The sequence below is a fragment of the Trichosurus vulpecula genome, chromosome 9 (assembly GCF_011100635.1).
Source record: "Trichosurus vulpecula isolate mTriVul1 chromosome 9, mTriVul1.pri, whole genome shotgun sequence".
In the NCBI taxonomy this organism is placed as follows: Eukaryota; Metazoa; Chordata; class Mammalia; order Diprotodontia; family Phalangeridae; genus Trichosurus; species Trichosurus vulpecula.
The window spans coordinates 36444949-36472310 of NC_050581.1; the positions used below are offsets into that span (position 1 = coordinate 36444949).

At 40.3% G+C, this 27362-nt stretch overlaps 1 protein-coding gene across 1 annotated transcript; it reads right to left on the reverse strand.

Moving 5' to 3' along the window:
• Nucleotides 1–829: 829 nt before the first annotated feature.
• Nucleotides 830–26184, reverse strand: FXN (frataxin). Its single transcript, XM_036737510.1, has 5 exons — nucleotides 25967–26184; nucleotides 21580–21680; nucleotides 19229–19349; nucleotides 9546–9643; nucleotides 830–1134 (listed from the first exon to the last, which is right to left on the reverse strand). The coding sequence occupies exons 1-5, from the start codon at nucleotides 26156–26158 to the stop codon at nucleotides 984–986; spliced, it is 663 nt and encodes a 220-aa protein (XP_036593405.1). The 5' UTR covers nucleotides 26159–26184; the 3' UTR covers nucleotides 830–983.
• Between the last annotated feature and the right edge of the window lie 1178 nt (nucleotides 26185–27362).

Here is a 27362-nt window from a genome sequence, read left to right on the forward strand (position 1 = left end):
GAACAACTTAGAAAAGATTTCCAAAATCCAGTCTAAATACTATTTATTTCTATTTCTCTGTTTCAAGATTTCCTTTCTATAATGGAATATGTATTTAATGCAAACAACACAGTAGCCTTGCCCCAAATTTCAGCACAGTAGCAGCTAAAATAGGGTGTCTTCTCTTACCAATTTAATATCTAAAGGTACTCTATGTGTGTGTGTGTGTGTGTGTGTTTAAGAAAAAAATAATTTCTGTAAAGACTAGAACTCAACCACATTAACTCCAGCAACAGGAATTTGGTTAAGATTCCCAATATGTGGGCAACATCACACACCACAGTAAGCGTTCTCATTATACAGTTGCCCCTGAAGTGGTTACTGTCATTTCTTTATCCCCTTACTAGGAGCAAAGGATAATAAGTGGACTGTGCAGCTGTCTCTCCTCCAATCCCTGGAGCACATGGATTTCACAGTTAAGAACAGAAAAGAACCAAAGGGAGTTATCTTTTGTTGGAGAATTTCCCCTCTGCCTATGATGCTGAAACACCAAAGATTTTCACAAGTATTGTTTTATTCTTTTGATGGAGTGTGGGAACATTTACGTTCCACCCAGTAATGAGCCTCATTCTGATAAAGTCTGGTGGGGCTGACAATCTGTTTGTCACTCTGCTATTTTTATAGGGCATCCTTCATAGCAACTAGCGTAAAACCAATTCACCCTTCCCTGGGATTTTTGCTTTAAAAAACAAACAAAAAACATTCATCGTTCTTCTTTGTTGTAAGCTTATAAAAGTGAGATATGGTATAAAAATAGAACTAAACAATTTCAAGAAATCCACAGCCAGAGTTGCGGTCAAAAATATATATTCTTTTCACATAACTATCACATACATTGAAACTAAATGGGGGTGACAGTTAAGAGCATGAAAACAAATTCAGGTATGGAGGAGAGAGGTACTCTTTGTCTACAGCTTTCAACATCTTTAAAAATTAGACCTTTGTCAAGTGTCCTTTCCAGAACAGACCAGGGAAGACAGGTCTAACTGAGTTTTCAAGGCTTTAGAAAACTCCATTTCCAGCAGTTCGTGGAGAGACATTCCATCGTGAGCATACACCCAATTCTTCCCTGTCCAGTCGTAGCGTTTGGGACCACTAGAAAACAAAAACAATCACATGACACATTTCATGAAAAGAGTGTGTGGTAAGAAGCGAGAATTCACATTTACAGAGATGCCCAGAAACGAACTTCCCAAAGTGATCAGCGACATGATGCTTCATTATGAAGTGATTGAAATGGACAGAAATCCAGAAATACACAGGACCTTTTGTGACCCCCTCAGCTTAAGTCAAACAATCAATGAGCACTTACTAAGAACTTAATATGTGCCAGGCACTGTGCTAAGCACTGCGGATACAGAGAAAAGCAAAAACACTGTCCCTGTCCTCAGGGAGCTCATGGGGGAAGACAGCGTGCCAAGAACCAGCTACATAAAAGACACATGGTGGGAACTGGAGGTAATCTCAGTGGGGAGGCTTCTTGCAGAAGGTGGCATTTTCACTAAGAGCTGAAGGAAGCCAGGGAAGCTAGGAGGCAGATGCAAGACAGAAATTTCAGGGGCTGGCGAGAGTCAGTGAAAATGCTCAGAGTCGGGAGATGTGAACAGTGACTACCCACAGTAGGTACTTAATAAATGATTACTGATTATGTAGTAAATTTTGGTTTTGATATAGATCTGTAATTTCAGCAATGTTGAAACTCTAGGTAGAGTGAATCCCTTTAATCAATGCACACCAGCCGCTTCTTTGTAAATTATTTTAATCTTATAGAGTAGTTGCCGAGGGTGGTGCCTGGTGTCAGGAAGACCCAAGTTCAAATCTGGCCTCAGACACTTACTAGCTGAGCAACCCTGGCCCACTTATTTAACCTGTTTGCCTCAGTTTCCCCAACTGTAAAATGGGGATAATAATAGCACCTACCTTCCACGGCTGTTGTGGGATCAAATGAAATATAATCGTAGGTACCATGTAAATACACCATCGTCAGCAGCAGCATCACTATGATGAGGATTATGATTGTGTGTCAGAGGTGTGACTTGAACCCAGGTCTTTCTGACAGAGGTTGGCCCTCTATTCACTAGGACATGTCTCCTGTTTTAAAAACGAACTATCTACATAAATATTTCTTAGATTGGAAGGTGAATTAAAAATGCTCCTTTTTCTAAATTTAAACTGAAATAGATAAAGTTGTGATGTGTGAATTATCCAGAGATCAAGATACCTGTGTGATAGTTTCTCTTTAGATCAGGGGAGAGATGGAAGGAGAATAAGGATATTATTCACTTACCTTTCCAAACAGGAGCGGGGTAGGTATGGAAGGAAGGAGGCGAAACACTACATTTGCTCAGCGTTAGAGCTGAACCCTCAGAGGCCATAGAGTCCAAACTCCCCCACCCTCAGCCCCAGCATTTTACAGATGAGTGAACTGAGGCCTAGAGGGATGCAGTGGCTTGCCACAATCACAAAGACAGTAAAAGGGCACAACCTGGATTTGAACCATGATCCTCTGACTTCCAAATCCAGGCCTCTTTTTTTTAAACCAGACAGCTTCTTGGTACTACCTTTTTGCTCCTTAGAATTACCAGGTACTGTCAGTAAGGTTAGTCCATAGTCTCCAGAGTGGCTCCCAAGCTCATATAATAAGTACAATTGCTATCAGAATGAGTGATTCTGGCTTTTTCGCTTAAAAAAATGGAAAGAGGAATAAAATAGTCAAAGGATGGAGTGGAAAAATTACTGCCACGTCATCCTACTCACCTCTCATTTGTTTACTATATTGCTCTTGGAACTGAATGGTAAATGGGATGTAGCAACTGAGGCTTCCTGAGTTGGGGGGGGTGGGTTCTGCAGGGTTGGGAATGGAGAACAGGGGGAGAGCTCAACTCAACATCCCAATGAATATTCTGCAGAACAGGAACAATATATGTAGGCACTTTGTGAATAAGGATAAATCAAACTGATTGTAAGCTATGCAGACGTTTCCTTTTTTGCAGCTCTAGAGCTGATGGCTGTTTGAAGTCAGGATTATCTGCTCCAATTACTTTGTTATGTATCTTCTTTTTTCCATGTCTGGAGCAAAAGATGACATTTAGATTCACTGACGAGGGCTACTATTTTAGGGGTGATATTTCATTAGCTGTTGCCAAGAATGCTTGGCATGAACATAATGATTTAAGACTTAGAGGATTTATTGGAAAAACTATTTGACCCTTACAAGCTGTGCTGAATTTTCTTCTAATGACAGTAATTCTTTGGCACCCTAGTTCACTGAGGAGAGGTTCTAGCAAGATGGTCAAGTGAACAGCCTTGACTAAAAATCATATCCAGCTCCTCCTTATAGCCGCAAAACCAAAAAATAAACCTTCCTATTGCCACCATGATCACCACTAAAAATCACCATACACAGGAAATTACTTGTCTCCCTCACCCAGAACCAAATTTCCAATTCGTCTCCCTTCCATTTGAGCGTGGCTCCCTAGCCTGTGTGTGGTGATAGTGCAGTGTTTAGTCATCTCCACTTATTTGTAGCATTGGGTCCTGTGCAATCTTCTTTGGAGAGAAATCAGTGATTCCTTGCCCCCACTGACTGAGGAATGGCTAAGCAAATGTAATGGAACATGATGAATTCAGAGAAGCATGGGAAGACTACTGTAAACTGAGAGGCAAAGTGAAGTGAGCAGAGCCAGGAAAACAGCATAGGTAATAATCACAAAAATACAAATGGCAAGAACAGCTACCAATTCGATTCAAAACAACTGAAAATGAATGTTGCAAAATTACAAAAAACAAATTTTGCCCTAAAGAAGAGGAATGAGGAACAGATGTCCCCTCATTCCTCTGCAGAGGAGGTGGTGCTAGTAGTAGGGTGGTTAAATGACTTGCCCAGGGTCACACGTTTAGGAAGTGTCTGAGACTACATTGAACTCAAGTCTTCCTGACTTCAGGTCCAGCTCTCTGTATACAGGACACTGTGCTACCAATTTGCCCAATTAAAAGTCGGCCACCTTTGGGGTGACTTTGAAGTTCAATGAAATATATGAAAACCACAGAGGGCTAGAGATAGATAGGACCTTATAGGTCATCTAGTCTAACCCCTCATTTATTGATGAGGAAAATGGGACCTAAGGTCATAAAAGGAGTAAACGGTGGACCTGGTATCTGCTCTTTCCACATCATCACCGTGAGCTCTTTAAAAAGTCAAAAGAAGGAGCACATGAGACGAGTAGGGGCAGGGGAAACAGCTGGAGGAAAAGGGAAGTCTTTTTGAGTTGAGCCATGGCACAGGGGGAGGCAGCAGGCCTAAGGTGGGCACAAGACTAGATGGGGGAAGTGTGAAGGGAGGGGACGGTCCTGGTGCAACTGCCCAGTGGGGTCCCTGCCTGGACTTTGATTTGGGGCATCTTTTAAAAGACAGTGAGGGCAAGGGCCAAATAGACTGCTATAAACCAGGCCTGTTATAACTCTTACTAAAAGTTACTTGTTCATCAAGATGCCATGCATGAAAGTATTGCCAGGCTGCTCAGTAGGAGACGTTTCCCCAGCTTTTGAGTACAGGCTGGCAAAGTTGATACGAGATATTTGTAAAGCACTTTGCAAACCTAAAGCCCTACATAAATGCTAGCTATTATTATCATTATTAATTATATTTCACAAGCATGCTTGTATAGCACTATAGTACCATACTCCCCTTCATCTCCAGTGATCATAAAAAAACATGAAGCTTCCTATCCACTGAGCTATACATATCACTTCCACAAGGGTCACATATATGCAGCATGCACATTTTAAAGAACAGCGGAACTAATCATTCAATTTGGAGTTACGCTGGGAAAGTGCCTCAGATGTCCATACCCTTCTGGCTCAGAGATCCCGATGCAAGTATCCCAAGAAAGCCAATGATAGGAAAGTCACAAAATTATTCACAGTGGGCTCTTTTTTTTTTTTGTAGTAGCAAATAACTAGAAACAAAGTAGAAGGCCAGCAATTAGGAATGGAAACAAATTGTGATACACGAATGTAATGGAACACGACCCACGATAAGGTAGATGAATACGAAGAGCGTGGAAAAGCACAATAACTCTGACAAGTTACAAAAAGCAAATTTAGCAGAACCAGGAAAGCAATATATATGACCACAAGATAAATGAAAAGATCAATATCAAATATGTGTGTGTGTGTGCATGTGCGTGTGTATTTATATATACTGAACGCTGTGAAATTATAATGACCAAACTTGGCCCTGAAGAAAAGATTATGAGGACTTTACCTCTCTCCCTTCCTTCCTTGCAGGGAGGGAGTGGCAAGGAGGGGATGACTATAGGTGTGGAACATTGGATACAACGTTGGATTTGGCTGATGTGTTAGTTTTGTGGAACTTTTTCTTTTTTATCTTTTTAGTTTCTTGCCAAAAGGAGTGGCTCTTAGTGAGTGAAGGACACACTGGGAAATAAAGGTGATATAAAAATGAAAGATATCAATAGAATAAAAAAAACCAATGGAACTGCTATAGTATACCTCAATATTATACAAATTAAGAAAAATCATAAATTGTGTTAACTGTCAATGATACGTGTATCCATCAGTGGGGGTGCTCCTTTCATAGGCCTGGCAGACAACTGTTCTATGGCAGTCTTGGGTATTGCTATGGCCAAAAAACCTAACCACCTTTTGGACAACCTGGCAGTGCACTTCTCCAAATTTAGTTAGGCTGGTCCTCAAACAACAGATATATAAGCAAGTCCATGCTGCTAAAGTCAAATCATATCCCTTATAAAATAACTCTTCATAGTTAAAGTCTGTTATTCATACTCTCAGCCTATAACACAAATATCTACCTTCTCTCTAACTACCAGAATTGTAAAGGGGTTCTACCGTATTTCTATCCCCTTTTCAGTTACATAGCTCCTTTAATTCTCGAGGATATGTTCCCCCATTCCCTTTAGGAGTAATTTAAGGAATAATAAGTTATTTTGGAATAAGTGCTAATTTATGAGACAAATTTCTTCTTTTTTGGGTGTTGTTTTCCTAACGTAGAATCCTCTTTTCATCTTTATGCTATCTTGTTTTGCTACCTTTTTTTTTTTTTTTTTCAGAAAACAAGTTGTTATTCCCATACTTCCTAGCTGGCTTGGATAACAGATAGTGTCAGTAACAGTTAGATTCAAATACTGTCTCTTACTCATGCCAGCTATACAACCTTGGGCAGGTTTCTTAACCTCTTTGTAGCCTGGGTAACTCTGGATCCGTAAGTCAAAGCTGAATTGCTGCTCTGTGTTGGTGAAGATAAATCACAAGCCCAGTTTCAGTTTGTTTCTTCTTCGCCTTAGGTCCTCATCTTCCTATCCTTAAGTATTTTTTGCCTTTAAATTCTTCTTTTAGATTAGCTATAACTGTTCATGCTTTAGGAACATCCTTAGGTATCTTCTTATATATCCCATTTACTTTCCAGATCACAATGCTATCCTTTCCCTGTTTCTTACAGCTTCTTTCATGAAGAATGTGGATGAAATCCACCATTAATGAACAACTATCGTGCTATATACATTTACTGAATGGATCTGACCATGAAGCATCTTTTATTTATTTTTACAAACTTATCTTTAAATGATTTTATAATAACTTGCCTATGAGAAAAATGAGCAGGCCTTTTCTGTTAATAATTTGACTGAAATATTTGAATTTTTTTTGGTTATTAATGGAGTCTACAAAGAAAAGCTCTACAGATGGTAAACCTTAATTTACAAAAAGCGATTATAATTCATCTAAGGGTATAACTTGTTCAACAAGACAGTTCTCAGGAGTTTTTCTTTCTTTTTAAAAATACTCTCACACTACATAAAGGCCCAGCAAATGGTAATTACCATTCAAGCACTTTCACTTTGATTGGAACATTTCCAAAGTCCATGCCTTTCAAACAGTGCTATTCCCTGATGTTTGCACAACTTTTTCCTTTCTTTTCTTTTCTTTTCTTTTTTTTTTTTTGCTCATTCCCCAGCATATCACATGGAGGACCTGGTCAGCAGAGATAATGTGGCTACAAAAGGCCATTGTGTTTCCTTAGGTAAATCAACCAATGTCATAGGAAGCACATGGGAAAGTTCTCAACCAAATCAAATAATCTAAAAAATAAATTTTGACTAAAGAGGGAAAAATAGAAAAATGTATTTTTTAAAGAAAAAACTAGTATTTGTAATCTACCCTACATGGATTGTCAGCAGTTTCTTTAAAAATTTTTTGGCATATATTGCAGGTGAAAAATGCTACTTGGGTTTTCCAGAAATTTATCATTATTCACTGAAATACACTTCTGAGCAAGACTTGTTGTACAGCATCATGTTACTGTCAAGTGTGTCCAAACAAAACATGGGCCTGCGTGGCCTTTTTCAGTCTCTAGACATAGCTGTATATTTTTTTGGTGGTTACCATGACTACTAGTATTACCCTCTAGAAATGGAGACGAAGCTACTGACACATATATTCTTGCTAGCCCAAGTAGGTTGAGATGTTTTTCCAGGAGTGAGGATGAATTTGCAGTGATCCATCCATATTTTTCTCAGTCCCTGCTCTGAACAAGAGTGTAAATTTGTAGGATAACTGGCCATGGGTGGGGGCTGAGGGCCATGGCCACGGACTGAGGTGAAACTAATTGGTTCACATAAGGATCAAACCTCTCTCCCCTACTTCACTAGCACTGTGAGGATGTGTTTCTTTGGGGATATCCTTTATCCTGATCCTTTTCAAGGTTCCTCATTGGTTCCACATAGGTAGCTGGATAGCATAGTGAAAGGAATGTTGGAGATGGAGCCAGGGTGATGAGTTCAAATCTCGTCTCAGTCACTCGCCAGCTGTGTGACCCTCAACAAGTTAATTCATCCTCCTATGCCTCACTTTACTCTTCTGTGAAATAGGGATTATAAGAGCACTTACATAATAGTGTCACTATGAGGCTCAGATGAGAAAACAAAGGCAAAGGGCTTAGCATACCTTAAAGCACGAAATAAATGCTAGCTATTGTGGTTGGTATTACTATTAAAGTTCATCTGGCTAACCCCCGCATGTACCTCTCCGTTGCCTTGTGCATGAGATTCATTTTCAGATCTTCTAAAGCTGTTGTGGGCCATGTCTGAAAGCCTTATGACAAAGTCAGTGGGATACTGGAATTTGTAAGATGGATTTTAGTTTCTAGGAGAGTCTGGGGATATTAAAGGAGCTCAGTAATTTTCTGAAAGTAATCCAGCCTGCTCTCCTCCTGTTTAATGCTAAGACCAGCTCATTATCTATTTATGTTGTCAGTCCTAGAAAAAATACAGACAGACAGATTCTACAGATTGTTCACCCAAATGCCATGTTAAAATCGAGGCAATCACCAGGGATAACATGAATTTGAAACATCATTTATAATGCTGAAGGAAGTGGCAACGATGGCTTACTAATATCTGACCTCTAGCGAATTCACTTACAACAAAGAGAGATTGAATACAGACAGCATGGTGAAGAGATCGTTCATAAGTTGCCCCCTGCTAATTATCCAAAAATTAATGTAAACACTATGGCAGGGAAACATGCAGCACCCTTTATGCCGAACCATCTGCTTTCTCCTATCTTATTCCTCTCCAGCAAATGTGCATCTATGCAAATTCTAGGTATGTACGAGGTGAGTAGGACAGTTTTTGCCCAGCCATTTAAAACTCCTGTGCATGTCAGTCAAACCTGCTGCCCTATGCTGCAAATGGAATTCTGCTAATCTTTGGTTTCTGTGTTTGAAGTAGCCAAAGGAGAACTGCAAAACAAATCCAGGGGTCAAAGTATAACTTGTTTTGGCACCAAAACTGTATTGTGCGTGGGGAAAAACCCTGAAATGGAAAGCTGTGTAATTCTAACAACCAACCTCGTCCCTGACAAAGAGAGGAAAAAACACATCTCTCTCCTTCTTTGTAGAAACTGAGAGGTGTGTGGAGCTTGGCAGTGATCCTTTACCAATACCTTCAGATTGTTGAAATGGTAGTAGTTGGTTCGGATGTACTGCTTTTTTCTCCTTCTCTTCTGTAATGTTTGTTACAAGGATTGGTTTGATGGATAGGGGAGGAAGGATATGCTTGGACATAAAGGTAATGTGGAAACAAAAGATACTAAAATTAAAAAAAAATTATACGATGTGAAATAAGAACTTGACGCATACATGCCATTAATGCAGGGATGAAGACTGCCTACCCTAGTTCTTAAAAGACATACTTTTTTTCACTCACATATCTTTTTGGTTAAATAGCCTCATGTCTATTTACGGAAACCAAATTATCGGCAAAGAGAAGTCATGTGATTGGGGTAAATTTTTCTGCATAGAACAAGAGATAAATATATGCAAACATACACCAAGATTCACTTTTAAAGCTTGTTAATAATGGACAGAGGAGGAGAAGAGAGAAAAGGCACCACAGGAAATTATTAAGGTACATCACAGTTCAATTTGTGCCTACTTAAATTTTTCCAGAACAAGATAATTTACATACCTGGTTGGAGAAGACAACCATATCTGCTTATTGGGGGTCTGTTTGTTGATCACATAGGTTCCCAGGTCTCCACCCAGCTTTACTGTTAGAACACCATTCTAGTATTTGGGGGAAGGGGAAATTGAAAATTGGCATCATGTCATAATTGCTGTGAACTTCCCAGCTTCTTAGTGCTTTGCAATCATATTTGAACACAACAGATAGCACAACAATCTTGACTTAGCATTTAGAAATAATAATATCTCACAACTTTAAAAGCACTTTCACATTCTCGATCTCATTTGGTCCTTACTAAAAACCCTGTGTAAATGCAAGCTAGGGCAGCTATAATGAGCCCTACTTTTACAGATGAGGAAACTGAGGTTCAGAGTTCTGTCCAAGGTCACAACATGGAGGTAGCTCTCTAACTACCTAGTCTTATACCCAGGATAGTGTTCTTATATACTCAATATCCACAAACACTCAAAATGCATATATAAACAAACAATAAAATTAGACACGTAAAATTCACCACGTAACTATACTCACAAAAAGAACATCAAACAGGTCAAATCTACTCAACCATTTACTTTGTTTATTGTGGGAGGATGATGGTGAAGAGTCCTGAAGCCCTAGGCTCCCCTCAGAATCCTCTCCAACCCCAGATCTTTTCACATGTCACTAGAAAGCTTTTTTTTTTTTAATGCTTAGAAGACACCTCTCTCATGCTTCAAGTCACACATGGAAGCAGACTTGTTCACTCACCTCTGCCCTTCAAATAATTAAGGTAAAGTGTAAAATACTGCTTCAATGTTGAGCCTTTTATTTCCATATCTTCTGTGCCTTTTTAGGGCATACAAGATATGGGAGAAACAGATAAGAAAAACAAAATTCCCCTTAGTCAGACTAGCACTGAACGATTTTCTGGGTCTCCCTCACTATACATAAATTGTGATCTGAAGAAAGTATCTCTATAACACCTGTGTGGATATAATCTATTTCTTTGGGTCAATTCCCAACCCCATGTCAACTTAACTGTTGTGAATAGTTCCCATAAAAATTTCTTCAAGTATGAAACCAAACTATTTAAATAAAAATAATGATAGTAGCAATAAAAGTACAATTATTAAGTATGGGAAGGCAATACAAGCAGCTTATTTTCCAGGTGCAACCTAACCATTAGATAATAACTGCATAGTGACAATTAAAACTAGACCCAATTACAGTCCTAATATGTAATTAAATGGGGTGTGTATGAAGTGTGCCACCATTAAAGTTAGAACAGAAAACAAGAGGATGCTTCTGATTTACTATTTCTAAGGACTAGATTGAAGGGGGGTAAATGATGCTAAAAAATAATTCTCCGCCATTGGACTGAGAGATCCCATTGCTAGGCATATATCACAAGGAGGTCAAAGACACAAAAAAGGTCCTAAATTCACCAAAATATTCATAGCAGCACTTGTTGTGGTAGCAAAGAACTAGAAACAAAGTAGATGCTGAGTGACTAGGGAATGCCTAAACAAATTGTAGTATATAAATGTAATGAATATTACTGTGCTGTAAGAACTAAGGAAAATGAAGAACCCAGAGAATCATCAAAAGACTAAAATGAACTGATACAGAATGAAATAAGCAAAATCAAGAAAACATGCACAATGCCGACAACATTGTAAGTGGAGAAACCCCCAAATCAAACTGGACATTGTTATTATAACAAAATCTGGTTCAAGAGAAAAGATGAGAAAAGTACTTCTTTGCAGAAGTGCATTATGGGTATGGAACATTGCATATACTCAGACTTGGTTATTGTGTTGGTTAGTTTTGCTGACTTGCTTTTTATTTCTTCCTATTTTATTCTTTGTTAGAAAGGATGGCTCCTTGGTAGAAGGGAAAGGTTATATTAAGAAATGAAAGTGGTATAAAAAAAAAGTTATCAACACAAAGTTTTGAAAAAGATGCTCAACTAGTCTCCCCTAGTCTTCTGAAAAAAGTATTTTAAGTCATGTGTTAAAACCTTCCTAAATCCATCAATTTCAGGTCCAGGAATATTTAGGGGAAAGGTAATAATTTGTGACAACGACTACATCAGATTAACACTGACTTAGGGTTTAGAAACAATATCTCACAACTTTCAAATTTGAAAACACTGGTGGAATAGCTATCAAAGAAAGCAAACCACCAGAGCAATGGTTCCCACCTTTTGGGCCATGATTAGTAAAAATTCATGTAAAGGCATAATTGATTTTATGGTAACTGTTTTTGTAATTTTGTATTCTATCAATCAACAAATATTACTAGTATAGCTTCTATCACGTGGGGGAAGGAGTTGGGGAAATTTTTTGCCATTGATATTAGAAAAGTTCAGGTACTGCCACATTAATGGATACATGCTCCTTGCTTCTATCTCTCAATTACAATAATCTCTTGCTATTTGTGGTGAGTAATTATAATTCCTCCCATTATATGTCTGTTTGTAATTTGAAGCTCTTTTAAAAGCAGCAGCCAAATGGGGGGAAATGAGGGACATTATTAGTTTACTAAGGTGTTCTGATGTTTGAACTGCTTGTAAGGACACCTCCTGCAAGAAATAGGAACCCAACATGCTAGCCAATTGGAAGAGGAATTATTTATGTGGGGACAGAAATGAGAACTATTGTTACAAATAAGTAATTTGTAGAAGCAGTCACACATGAGCCAGCATGCCCCACATGCAATTGCCTGGGCCAAAAAAAACACAGCTACAAACATCCTCCAGTCCCCAAAGAAAACATCCATAATACTTGAACAAGACGTTGGTTTGCAACTTAGAGAACAGAGGACCATACCAACATGCAGACATTCGTTTACTATCCCAATCCTACAGGAGGTTAGGATGTCTCTGGAAAAAAAAATCAAAAGAAAAATAGAGGTTCAACAACTCAGTGATATTCTATAGGGGTGTGTCAGTGTTGTTTGGTTAGATCTCTCATGGACAATTTAGTTAAGCAAAGGACAGAAGAGGGTTTTCAGTGTACATCGATTTTTGGTTCTATAGTGCTATAGCCAAAACTCAATTATTCACATCAATTAAAGAGAAAGCACTAGCACAGATAATGGTCTGCTTTAATCAGGAGACCCATAGTTTGACTGCAGGAAACAACACAGGTAAAATAATCTTAAGTCAAACAATCTGGTACAGAAAACTGAAAGTTGACTATAATCTTTCTTTACCAATACCTACCTGGCTCAAGGTTTTTGCCTGAGCTATCTGGATAACTGCCTCAATTCTAATTTCAGCCTGAGTTATTCTAGATAATTCTCTGCTTGGCCATGGGAAACCTAGCTAATATTTGTCAATAAAAATAGCCATGTTTTAAATCTTTATAGTGTTTACAACATTCAATTTATTATTAGCAGCATTTATTTAAATACTTCAAAAGATGGGTGGTCTCACAGGTGATCAATGAGGAAAACCATAATTCCTACATAACTTAGTACAGTCCTTATTAATTGTTGTGGCCGAAAAATGAATCACCCAGTGGCCCAAGTTCTGGAAATAGCCTCTTCAATCTCTTCTCTCTCCGACCCACACTTCATACTGCAGCCAACTCATATTCTTTATGCAGAGATCTGGCCATGTCATTCTTTTACTTGAAAGTCTTCAGTGGCACTCAACTGCCTAGTAAGTAAAGTTAAAACTCCTTTTCTTGGCATTCAAGGCCCTCTATAACCTGGTTTTACTCTTTTATCTTTTTCTCACTCATTTTCCTCAATGTGTTTTACCAACCAAATAGGACTACGGTCTTGTCTTCTAGACATCACCCATGTAGTGGTTTTGCAGATGTAAGTCATTCATGCTTCCATAGGTGTCCTTCATTCCTCTGTTCATCTATCTGTTAAAACTCAACTCAAAAACCACCTCTATTAAGTTTCTTCCCTCTCCGACCTCATGCAGGATTTTGTTTTTCATTTTTCCAATGTATCTACTATGCATTAGAGTTACCTGTGTTGGTACGTCCCACTATAATACTGCAAGGCTTCAATAGGGCAGAGAGTATGTTTTATCTAAACTTTGTAGTTCTGAGCAGAGTAGGAGGTTCATAAATGTGCAATGAAGCTAAATCTAATTAGGCTGGTTGTTAGATGATCGGTTCCTAGGCCCATTTCTGAAGCCTTTTAAGCTTATGTAAGAGCTTCCAGATCTTCTACTCTACTGATCTAGCTTTTAGAAACCATAACGAAGTTCCGAAGGTGAGCTTCAGTGGAAGATTACACCATCACCATCATCATCACCAGAGCTAGCATTTACACTTTACAAATATTATCTCATTTGATCCTCATAACAACCCTGGAAAGTAGGCACTGTTACTATTTTACAGTTGAGGAAACTGAGGCAAACAGGAGTTAAGTGACTTGTTCAAGGTCACACAACTTGTAAGTGTCTGAGGTCAAATTTGAACTCAGATCTTCTTAGCTTGAGACTCATCATTCTATCTACTGATAGCCACCTAGCTGTCTTTAGGGAAGCAAGGGGGAGGAAGGGACGTGGCTAAACAAATTATGGTATATGAATGTAATGGAACACTACCGTACAATAATCAATGACAGAACAGATGGTTTCAGAGAAACCAGGAAGACTTGTATGAACGAATACAGAGGTAAGTGAGTAGGACCAGGACTTATATAATTAACAACAACATTGTAACAGCAAAAAAAGAAAAAAGACTTCTTAAAAGTGCAGGGACCAACCAGGATTCCAGAGGACCAATGATGAGCCTGCTAACCACCTCCGGACGAGGTGCAGACTTGTCCAGGGTGCAGAATGAGACATATATTTTTGGACATGACCAATACAGAAATTAATGTTGCTTGACTATTCATATTTGTTACAAAGGAAAAATAAACAGCTGATAAATAAACAAATAAAGGCTTCCAGTCCAAGTCCACTTGCACACATGATTTATGTTCCTTGACTATGCTTACTTGTTACCAGGATTCTGCTTTTTATCCCCCCTACTAGGGATAAGGGGTACTAGTGATAGTGTTGTTTAAAAAAGAAAGAAAGAAAGAAAGAAAGGCAGAAAGAAAGAAAGGGGGCAGCCAGGTGGCACAGTGGATAGAGCACCAGCCCTGAAGTCAAGAGGATCTGAGTTCAAATCTCGCCTCAGACATTTACTAGTTGTATGACCCTGGGCAAGTCACTTAATCCCTACTGTCTACAAAAAGAAAGAAAGAAAAAAGAAGAAAAGCAGACCATTGAAGCATTTTTAAAAATGCACAGAACAGAAAGAAGTTTGGGAGGTAATACAGATAAGCAGGATTGCTCTGAAAGTAACAAATTAAATTTATTATATACTTTTGAAAAAAGCAAGCTGTAAGTAATAGAGAATTGTGGTTTTATATAAATAATATTTTCCTGTTCTACTCTGTATATGGAACTGTTCTTTTCTCCAGGGTGTTTATGGAGTTCAGAAAAAAAAATTTTTTAAGGCTATACAGGGATGCAATGTGGTACAGTGGAAAGACCTCTGAACTTGGAATTATGGGACCAACATTCAAATACTGGCTCTGCCATTTATTAACTGTATAACCTTGTGCAAGTCACTTATCTTGATTTCCTCATCTGTAAAATGCAGTTAGAGCAGCTGACCCCTAAATTCCCTTTCAGCCCTAGATCTACAATCCTATCAATCAATCAATGAACATTTATTAACAGCTTGCTGTGTGCCTGCATTATGTGCTTTATGAAGAAAAAGCAAAAACAATCCCTGCCTTTAAGGAGCATACATTCTAATGGAGGAGGCCATGTATATAAATAATATATACATAAATATGTAAGTTTACAGAATGTTCCTCCAGCTTTATTTCGCTAACTCATATCCCTCTACATCCATAAAACCTGTTTCTAAACCCTCTTTTTCAAAGATGCCTTCCATCATTCACCCTAGACCGATTGTTGTTTGTACCGTTATCCAGTATTCTCAAAGGACACATGTACTCTGTTTACATTCTATTTAATATTTAATAATATGTCCCTGTGAAGCCATCATGTAGCAATTTCCTTGTGTGCTGGTCAGTCTCCCTGGTTAGGCTGTGAAGCTCTTGGGGGCAGGGCTGACCACGTCTACCATGTTACTGCCATTCATTCTGTCCCCACAGGTCCTAGCACAGTTCCTGTGGGGGTGGGAGTTGGAGGTGGGGGAAGGAAGACAGTAGAGAGAGGTACTCATTAAATGTTGTTTGTACACCTGAGATGATCTTCAAAAAGATCCTTATCATAAATAATTCCAGAGTTTAAACCAAAATACCTGCTTCCTGGTATTAATTAACTGCTGTCAAGAGAATTAACCTTAACAAGGGATTTTCTCCTTCTTGCTCAATGGGGAGTTAGTACTAAACAATAATTAAAAAGGTCAGAAGCCAGAAAGAACCCTTTCCTCAGTATGACACCTAGTGGCTTGTTATGACCATTTATTAAACACTCAAACATAAGTGGCTGTCTCCATCCAATTCCAGAAATCTAAATTCAGTGCAGAGTACCACATATAAACAAACACACATCCTAGAGAAGCATTCCTAGCAATAGGAAACCTCTACTAAACACCTGCTGTATGAAGAGAACTATGAAAAGTGTTGGGCAAAATAGGAATTTTAGATGAGGGACAGTTCATGACCCCATAGGGTTTAGTCTAGGACAATGTTATTAAATGAGGTAGGGCAGCAGGAGCTGAATATGATCGGGGATAAGGAGAAGTTGGGGTGGAAGGCTTCCTTTTCGTTCAATATGGGCTTCCCTTTGCAGATTTACACCTGTGATTTCATCAGTGTAGGAAATCCCAGAGAGCAAACACATTCTACAAATGTGCATTTCCTAGTCTTAGAGTAGAAGTTCTTGCCCTGGGGTCTGAGAACTCTTTTCTTCATATTTGATAATTGTATTCCAATATATTTTGTTTCCTTTGCAATCCTATGCATTTTATTTTCTGCATTAAAAGCATTATTTTGAGAAGGGGCTCAGACTTCATCAGACTGCCAAGGGGGTCCATGACATAAAAAGGTCAGGCACTGCTCTCTTACAGAACTGCCTGGAAACCCCGAGGGTCTCAGTGATCTGCCTGGAGTTGTACAGCTAGTGTGTGTGAAGGTGGGTCGTGAGTCCAGGTACTGCTGATTCCAAAGCTGGCTCCCCATCCGCGATGAAGCAAACGGTGCCACACCGAACAGAGCCTAGATCTGGGGCCCGTTCAAGTACGGCCTCAGATACTTACTTGCTGTATGACCCTCGGCAAGCCACTCAACTTCCTTCTGCCTCAGTTTCCTTGATGGTAGAATGGTAACAACAGGTGCTACCTCCCAGGGTTGTTGTGAGAATCAAATGAGATAATATTTGTAAAGCGCTCTGCAAACCTTCAAGCCCTATGTATAAATGGTAGTGGTTGTGTCACACTGCCTCGATACAATTCCTACACTAGGTAGGGTGCAGAAGTACAATTACTGTTGTCACTGTTGTCATTCAGTCATGTCTGACTTGTCATGCTGCCTATGGGATTTTCTTGGCAAAGATCTGGAATGGATTGCCGTTCCTTCTCCAGTTTTATGCAGGCCGGGGTTAAGTGACTTGCCCAGGATCACACAGCTACTAAGCCTCTGAGGTCACATTTGAACTCTGGTCTTTCTGACTCCAGGACCAGCACTCTATCTATTGCATCACCTAGCTGCCCCTAGTACAACGGAGAGGTACAAAGCGATATGATGGCTCCAACAGGGAGAGATCACTTACGGCTGCATGTGGGAAATCAGGAAAGGCTTCATGGAGGATGGAATCTGAACTATGACATAGGGAAGCAGGAAGTTGTACAGGTTCAAGTCTGCAACATCAAAACTTCTGAAAACTACTTGAGTTTTTATAAGTGACTTGCTGACTGCCTTCCTCCAAAGCTCCTCAGGGTGCTGTCCAGCCAAACTGTATTTGATTTAATTCACTTCTTCTGTAATGTTTCAATGTAGCATGGAGATGATCCTGAATTCTTAAAGGCAATGCCAGTGAACACAAGCTGTCAGGTCCTACTGAACCCCAAAGACTTTGCTTAAGGCCCTGGCAATAGGGATACATCATCCAAGAATCAGCTCAGCTATGTTAAAAAAAAACTCCACAACTCACCCTCAGGTTGGTTACTTGGTGAAGAATTGTTTTCTGCCATTGTTACTGACTGAGATGGTCTGCTAAGGCACAGAGGGATCGGGAGATGTGCTGGCAGAAGGAGTCTATAAACTAAGATCTTGGGCCAAACCTAGACTGTCTCCTGTTTTTGTACGCCTAAAGTTTTGCTATATTTATTACACTGTAGTGCATTATTATTATATAGTATTTTTCATTGGTGTATACTTTATTTATACCAATGAAAAAATGGATCCTTCACAAAACGTTTTGGGGTTGGATTTTTTTTTTTGTTTTGTTGGTGTTTAAGCCCATCCTTCTTCATGGAAGGAAACTGGTAAACAAATATACAAAATAAGTATTAAGGTTTACAAATTGGGCAAGGTTTCAAACAAGCAGGAAAATTTCAAAACGTTAATCTCAGAATGGGAAAGGAATAGCTCCCAAGACATTTGTTTGCGGTCTGGCGCTAGCTGAAGCACTCAAAAGGACTGCTTAGCCAATCAGGAGTTGAGAAAGAAATTCAGACTCATTTAAAATTATTTCCCTTCATGTATTCTCCCTATATTCCAGCTAAACTGGCCTGCCTGCACAATGCCGAGTTAGTTCTGAACAATAATAACAAAAGTCAACAGGCAGCAAGAACCCTTTCCCAAATTCCCCAAATTCCAAATTCCATCTCTTGCCTCTGGAAAGGCTATGCTGCATACTTGGAATACATTTCATTTTCCTCTCTGTCTAAGCCGGAGCTGCCTCTGAGGCCCAGCTCATATGCATCTCTTCCGTGAAGTCTTTCCTGGTCCCTCTAGTTCTTCTGGCTCACTCTCTCCTCAAATAATCCTGTATTTATTATTTGTGTATATGGTCTAAACCCTAGTAAAACATAAGCCCCTAGGGAGCAGAGACTTTTGTTGTTGTTTCTGTTTTATATTCCTTTGCATACAAAAGGCACTTAAATAACGTCTGCTAGATTGACTCACATGGACCAACTTAATTTTTAACAGGCAGACTCTGAGTCTTATTTCTGGCACATAGCAGGAACTTAATAAAGGCTTGCTGACTTCTGTACTGCTACTTAGCAGGACTGTTGTCCTACTGACAAGTCCCTGGCCATAACATGAGAAGAAACCCCACCAAAGTCCACTGTCCCAAGAGGAGAAGGCCTCTTGTAATGTTCTTAGCAGGTCTCTCATTCTATTTCCCCAAGCCACCTGGGGAGATGCCTGTTCTCTTTACAACCTTGGGCCAATTTTATAAAAGGATTCATTGAGCTACTTTCCTCAAAATGACTTAGAAATGGCTAGCTGGTGGAAAGGGCCCTGGATGTGTAGTTAGAGGGCCTCGGTTTGAAATCTGGTTCTGACTTATTTCCTGTGTGACCTTGGGCAAGTCATCTGACCTCTTCAAATTGAGGAGGTGGGACTAGGATGACCTTTTAAGGGCCCTCACAGCTCAAAATCTATGAGCTTGTGTCTTGCTCACTGAAGCTGCTGAGGGAGACTTCTTTCCCTCAATGTGCTGTTCTTCCAATGTGTCAGAAATATTAAAGTAAGAATAGAAATACCCCGAATGAAACATCGTAATCCTTGGATGTGAAAGGCTTGTCTCCAAGATCTTCAAAAAAATATGCTAAGGAGTCCAGTGTTTCCTCCACAAGTTTTTCATAAGTGGTTTCATCTAGTGAGCTGCAGGGATGGCAGAAAACATAGCAGTACACAGTTAGCAAAATTTATTTACTCAGTATCAAATTAACTTTTTTTTTAAACAATAAGAAAATGTTAAAAACAACAACCTCCCTCTCCTGCCTCCAATAACAGGACCAAACTAGGTAATCTCTGAAGTTTCTTCCCATTCAGAAAATCTGTGATTCTATGAAGCTGAAACAGTCCCAAAGACCAAGAAGACTTTGACAAAACCATCACCTTTTAAGGTGGAATGTTGTCGAGAGGATTGTTGCAGGAGATGGACAAGACATCCTCTAAAGTTTCTTCAAACTCTAAGACTATGATTTTATATTAGCACGGTATCTTTTGCTCTCAAAATAAATCTAGAAGCTAGAGAATGGGGGAGAGATTTTAAAAACTCTATAAATCTTCCTATTCCTTAAGAGGAACTAAAAATCACAAGCTCCAAATGGACAACTAAATATTAAGAGAATGGATCTGCATGGCTCAGCTTAAAACTAACAATCTAAAGAAGGATGTTGGGAGTGAACTGGCAAATACATGATATGGTCAGATCACTTAATGAACAGGTGTTTACTAAATGTATATGAACGCATTTTCTCAAAGAAAACTTGTGCATATAAAACACACACACACACACACACACACACACACACACACACACATCCCCAAGCTTCTCCTCAAAGATGGGAAAATGCACCTTCCTCACTCCTTAACAGGGAGGCAAGAGAGATTCTATTGGTGTCAGACACCATTGCGTTCATTTAGTTTTGCTGAACTCTTTTTTTTTTTCCCTTCTCTTTTTGTTATGAGGGATGGTTTGCTGGGGACAGGTCAGGTCAGGATTATATTCAGAAAGGGTGATGTAAAAGCAAAATATATCAATGAAATTTTAGTTAAACTATAATCAAACAAAAATTCTCTTGGGGTTGTGTATTGATTTTAGAACTTAATATTTACTGATAGCTATTATTTTTACATTACCAACATTTCCCAGTGTATCTTTTCTCCTTCCCCCTCCCAGAGAACTATCCCTTATTACAAAGAACCAATGATTCCTAAATTATCTTTCTTTTACCTATCCTTTTCCAAGTCAATTGTTTCTGATAGTAAATACATTACATGTTCTTCTAGTTTTTCAGTCTTTGGACTTTGTTTTCATATTTCATGTTGTCTCATTGAATCATTGAGCTCTGATTGTTCCATTCTATTTTTTCTGAGAGTCTACTATTTGGGTCACATTTTCCACCCTTCTGTTCTAAGTAGTTTACTCTCCTTCCAATTTTTTTTCCCACAAGTGCTCTAATTTCATTAAAAAAAAATCTCTTGCTTCATGTCTTCCATTCCTCTTGGAGTTCTTATGAAAATGTCATTCTTTTTCTTTGAGGTTCTACTTCTACTTATTATGGAGTTACTTCTTGGGCTTTTCTTTTTTTCTTTATTTTTAGTTTTCAACATTCACTTTTATAGGATTTTGAATTCTAAATTTTTTCCTTCTCCTTCCCTTCCCCCCTCCCCAAGAAGGCATGCAATCTGATATAGACTATACATGTATGATTATATTAAAAGTATTTCCACATTAGTCACGTTGTGAAAGAAGAATTAGAACAAAAGGGAAAAACCACAAGAGAGAAAAAGCAACAAAAAAAGAGAAAATAGCATGCTTTGATTTGCATTTAGACGCCATAGTTTTTTCTCTGGATGTGGATAGTTTGGCCTTTCTTTTCTTTTCTTAAAGATGCATTTTATTTACAGTTTTGTATACTGTCTTTTTCTTGTTGTTTGTTTTTGTTTTTAGAGGGGAGAAGGCAGGGCAATTGGGGTTAAGTGACTTGCCCAAGGTCACACAGTTAGTAAGCGTGTCAAGTGTCTGAAGCTGGATTTGGACTCAGGTCCTTCTGACTCCAGGGCTGGTGCTCTACTCACTGTGCCACCTAGCTGCCCCTAGTTTGACCTTTCTTAACCAACAGTTTTGTTCCTCTGTGTCTGGAGTTTACTTTTTGTTCATTCATGATTCCAGCCTTGGTTCCCTGAATGGGACTTTGAGCCAGTGATGGCTTCCATCACCTCTATGTCCCCTACGTCTGGCTGTTGCTGCTACCCTGCCACAGTCTAGGATGGGGCCCAGGGGAATTCTGAAGAATTCTATCCTAATGACAGCAATGCCACTGCATGGGTGCTCCAGATCAGTGAGTGATGATAAATGAGAAGCACTGGCAACGCAACTTACTTTTTGTCACCCAATGTTCCTGTTTTCCTCAAATTCATCAGATGAACACTCTGTTTTTTGACCTTTGGAATCTGGCCTCTGAAGCCCTGGAACTGAGAACTCTAAAAGACAAAGATAATTATTGCTGCTTTTTTGGATATATTTGAGTCACATCAAACACTATTACAGAAGCATCACAATCCTTCTTAGGAAGTTCACGGTGTCAAGAAGTGCAGGCTAATGTTTCTAAGGAAACAGTATTATGCTCACCAATTTATTTACCACAAATTTCTTCTTATTTTTAATACAGTATTACCCAGGCAGCGTGGTATAGTGGATAAAGATCTAGGCTCAGAGTTAGGAAGACCTGGCTAGGAAGCCATAATGGCTGTGTGACTCTGAGCAAATCACTTAATCGTAGGCAACCCTTTAAGAGGAGAAGTTGCATAGAAAGTGACATCACGCATTGGAAGAGAGAATTTCCTCATTCAAGAGATTCCTATGCTATTGCAGTCAGTCACAGCTCCAGTCTCTATGCTCTATTACCAAAAAGGATAAACTTTAGTAATGTGGAAAAAAAAATCCCACCATGATAGAAGATGCAAAGTGGAACTCATCAGACAGTCCACGATTGAAGATGAAGGGAAGAGTTCCAGCTGGAAGAGAATCAGAGAAAGCCTCGCGGAAATGGACATCTAGGCATCACATTACGAGACAGGTATTAACAAGCTAGATTGGATCCAGAGGAAGAGGATCACAATGTTGAGGGGATGCGCTAAAGGAATTAGGGATGTTCAGCTTGGAAAACAAGAGAATTTAGCATTTTCTCAAATATTGGAAGATTTATATCCATGTGGAAAATGAATTTTAGACTTGGCCTTCTTGACCCCAAAAGGCAGAAACAGGACCAGTGGGTGAAATTTATAGAGAGCTCAACAGAAGAGAAAACTTACTAGTGATGAGAGCTACCGGCTCTTTCTGGAGGCATCAAATGTCCTGTGAGTAGAGGTCTTTAAGAAAAGGTTAAATGACCACTAATCAATGACAGAAAAAAGATAAGGCAAGCAATTTGTTTATCTTGGACAAGTCACTTAATCCAAGATTGTTTCTTCATTTGCAGATACAGATATTATTAATAAATAGCATTTCTATAATGCTTTAAGGTTTGCAAATCTCTTTACATAAATGTTCTCACTTGATCCTTACAAGAACCCTGTGGTATACATACCATTATTATCCCCAATTTTACAGATGAAGAAACTGAGGCTGAGATTATAATGACTTGCTCAGGTCACATAACTAATAAGTGTCTGTGGCAGGATTTGAATTTAGGTCACATGACTAATAAAATTCTAAGGCAGGATTTGAATTTGGGTCTTCACACCAAAGTCCAGTGCTCTATGCATGTATTACACCACCTGGCTGTCCTTTAGCAAGATCTTCCTCAGAGGGTTTTTTGAAGAACATGCTTCACAGACTACAAAACACTTTGCAGAAAGATGGGCCATCTTTAATGTCATTCTGTAATTATTACAGGCCTCTTCTCTGCTAAGATCCTAAGATTTTATTTGCCTGTCTCTCAGGTCCCTAACCTGGGATCTGTGAACTTGCTTGAAAAAAAATTCTGATACCTACATTTCAATATAATTTGTTTCCTTTGTAATCTTATGTATTTTATTTTGTGCATTTTAAACATTATTCTGAGAAGGGGTCCATAGACTCCGCCACATTGCCAGAGGAGATCACGACACAAAAAGAGGGATCTGTTTACTTTCTTGCAGATTCCTTGTCAATACTCTTTAAAAGTCACTGCAAAGACATGCGAAATAATTTCCAGAAATGGTAAAGTGACAGGGACATCTGAATGCTCCAATACTACCAGAAATGCACTAGACTTTGGGTCAGGACAGGAGGGGCTTTAAAGACTGCTTCTGAGACTTAAAAACTCTGTGACCAAGCTGGGGCAGCTCAGTGCCTTAATGGACAGAACCCTGGGCCTGGAGTCAAGAGGACCTCAGTTCAAATATGGCTTCAGATACATATTAGCTATGTGACCCTGGGCAAGTCACTTAACTCAATTTCCTCAACTGTAAAAATGGGAATAATAAGGGGTTGAGGGGGTTGCTGCGAGGACCAAATGAGATCATTTTGTAAAGCAGTCAGCACAGAGCCTGGCACATAGTAAGAGCTGTATAAATGCTTATTTCCCTCACTTCCTGTTCACGTGTGTTAAACTCTCTGAGCTTTATTTTCTTCTACTAAATGAACTCATAAGATTGTCATGAGGACCAAATGGGATAATATATCTAAGTTTTGTAAACTTTAAAGTGATGTATATGTACATAAAATTCCAGCTATTATTGTTACTTAATAAAAATGGGGGAGATGAAGTACAGAAATAAACCTAAATCCTCAGCAGATTTGGAACAACTTACACTTAAACAATTTAATGCACATTAAATGAGCATCCCTGTTAAGCACTTAAGTTACTAAGTGCTTTCTGGACAACAGCAGCAGATTTTTGGTTGAATGTTTTGCTGAAATTCTTTATTTTTCTTGTTTTCTTTTTTCTTTTTCAAATCATAAAAGATGGATTGGGGGATGGGAAGGGGAGGAAGAAGGGATGTGGGGAACACAGTAGCACACACACATAATAGTCTCCAGTATGGAAGTTATTTTGTTGCTGTTGCTGCTTTCCAGTCATTCAGTCATATCTGATTCTTCACCATCCCATCTGGGGTTTTCTTGGCAAATATACTGAAGTAAGTTTGCTATTTCCTTCTTCGGTAGATTAAGGCAGAGGTTAAGTGACTTACCCAAGGTCACACAGCTAATACGTATCTGAGGCTGGATTTGAACTCAGGTCTTCCCGACTCCAGGCCCAGTGCTTTATCCACTGAGCCACCTAGCTGCCTCATGGAAGTTATTTACCAGTTTATAAATATTTTAAGTAAAGAAGACACGGTATAGTGGTTAGATTTAGAAAGACCAGAGTTTAAGTCCTAACTTTGGCACACACTAGTTGTGTGACTGTGTTCAAATCATTTATCTGCTAAGTCCGTCTGGGCAACTCTCTCTAGGACTCTAAATTTCCCACAAGCTGCTACTCTGTATCAATGGAGGGAGTATCTTCAATAGTAGTTTCCCACACAGATGAAATCTCAGTCCCTACGACAAAACAAACAACAGCTTTAAAATGTGGCAAGTCACACCTTACAGAAAACAATCAGGGTTCCTACCATGGCTCGTGGGACTCCCAAAAGGTGAGTAGGAAGCATTCAAAGTTGTAATGATTAAAGATCTGTGAAATAAATCCTAGGAGGAAATGATCGCAGAACTGTGATTAATTCAGCCAGAAGAGAAGCTGAATTAATGACTTCATCATTACCCAGTGAAGAATTTTATAATCATGGAATATTAGAGCTAAAAAGGGACTGACTTCAGAGATGACCTATTTTAATTCTCTCTTTGTATAAAAGAGGAAGCTCTGTCCCAATCAATCAATAATCCATAATTTATCAGGGGTACAATATGAGCCAGGCTTTGCAGAAGCCAGAGAGAAAAATGAAATAGTCCCTGTCCTGATGGAGCTTACGTTCTAGGGAGGCCCGGTGGATAATCGAGGGGAATCTGGCTAGCTGGGAGACCCTGGGCAAGTCACTTAACGCGTCCGTCTCAGTTCCTTCAGCTGTAAAACGGGGATAATAACGGCATCCCACCAACCCCTCCCTGTCCCCCCACCCCTGTTGTGGGGATCAAATGACAAAATAAATGTAAAGCGCTTAAAGCAGTGACTGGCACACACAATGTAAATGTTATTATATTTGTAAGGCGCTTTTGCAAACCTTAAAGCGCTATATAAATATTGACCACATCACAAGATGCAGTCCACAAACACAAACACGGAAAAAGAGTCCACTCAGCACAATCCAAGGCTCCCTGAGAGGCAGTGGGGAGGACAGAGCACTCCGGAAATGGGGGAACAGGCACTGAAAAGGCTGGAGTAAGGTGTAGGAAGACAAGAGTTAGGACAGATGTGGACCTCCGGCCACTATGCGTCAGAAAGCGGATTCGGACCGTTATAAATGAAGCCCTCCTGCTCCGCCAGCCCCGCCTCCTTAGGAGCGCTTAGAGCTAAAGAATGCGCATGTGCGGCTCCAGCCACCGCGGCCCCTCCCCCCACCACAGGCCCCCGCCTCCATTACCAAGACCCCGCCCCTACCCTAGGCCCCCTCTTCTCGATCCCTAAGCTCCTCCTCTTTCATTCGGCCCCGCCTCCCTCTCCCCAGGCTCCCCCCCGTCCGGCTCCCCAGATCCTGCCCCTCCAGTTCGTCAGGCCCCGCCCCTCCCGTTCCCACATCCCGCAGCCAGGGCCGCAGCCGCAGCCTAACCGGGTGTACATACTCACCAACTGTCCCGGAGACCAGGAAGCCACAGCTCCAGCCCCTGCTCCCACGGCCAGAGGGCCGGCCCGGGCCGGGAGGCTGCAGAGCCCAGCCCTCCTAGGCCCCGGCGCCGGCTGCTGCAGGGTGCGCGGCCCAGCCCCGCAGGGCCTCCGCGGTGCGGCCCGCGCCAGCGCTCCCAGCCTGGGCCTCCACATGTTCCTCGAGCCCCTGGCAGCACGGCCGCGGCGCCTGGGGGGCGTGGGAGGGGGCTGGCCCCGCCTCCTTTGTCTGCGCCTTATAAACCGCGCGAACCCCGGGCTTCACGCGGCTGCCCCCTGGTGGTGCAAGCCTGCAGCTTCCCCGCGGCCTTTTTTCACGTGGGGATCCCTTTAAAGGCTGTAATCATGGAGCAATAACAGAGATATTTCCTTGGAAAGGCAGCCCTGCCCGGGGCGGGGGAGGGGGGAAGGCCTTACCAAGCTGTCCCTGGAGGCCTCTGACACACAGCGCAACCCCGGGCAACTTCTCAGTGACCCAGAGAACTCTCCAGGACTTTAGGCTGCAAAGCAGGTGCTGAACTGCATTAGTGCAGGGAATTTACACACATGGAGTTCCCCACACTGATGCAATCACTATCCTACCCTCGGAACCACAAGGGACCTTGGAGGTGGTTCATCTTAGTCCAACCCTTAACGACGATTATGCTGATGATAACAACCAACATTCATATGCTGATGATAGGATCATACTGATGCTAATAACTAACACTTATTTAGCGCTTATTATGTGCCAGGCACTGTGCAAAGCGCTTCACGAATGTCTCACCTGAGCCTCACCGCCACCTTGGGAAGCAGGTGCTGCTGTTATTCCCCATTTTACAGATAACAGCTAATATTCATATAACACTAGGCGCCAGGCACTGTGCTAAGTGTTTTACAAATATTTGATTCTCACAGCCCTGGGAACTAGGCACTATTTTCTCTTATTTTGCAGATAGTAATAATATGCTATTTACATAGTACTTATTATGTGCCAAATACTGTGCTCAGTAATTTACAGTTATCTCATTTGAGCCTCATAATAACCCTGGGAAATAGGTGCTATTATTAACTGCATTTTACAGATAAGGAGATAGGGTCCCAGAGGAGTGGTGTCTTGCCTAGGGCTATACAGCTAGCAAGTGACTGAGTCAGGATTTGAACTCTTGTTAGGCAGGTGCTGTTATTATAGATAAGAAAGCCGAGGCTTAGAGGGGTTGTGACTTGTCCAGGGTCACCAGCTAGTAAGTACATGAGGCAAAATTTGACCTTGCTTTCCATGTCTGGCGCTCTATCTGCTGTACCCCTAGGCTGCCTTCATTTTATAGCCCCAGAGGTTGGTATTCCTAATGAAGGAAAGTACCTTGAAAAGGGATAACAA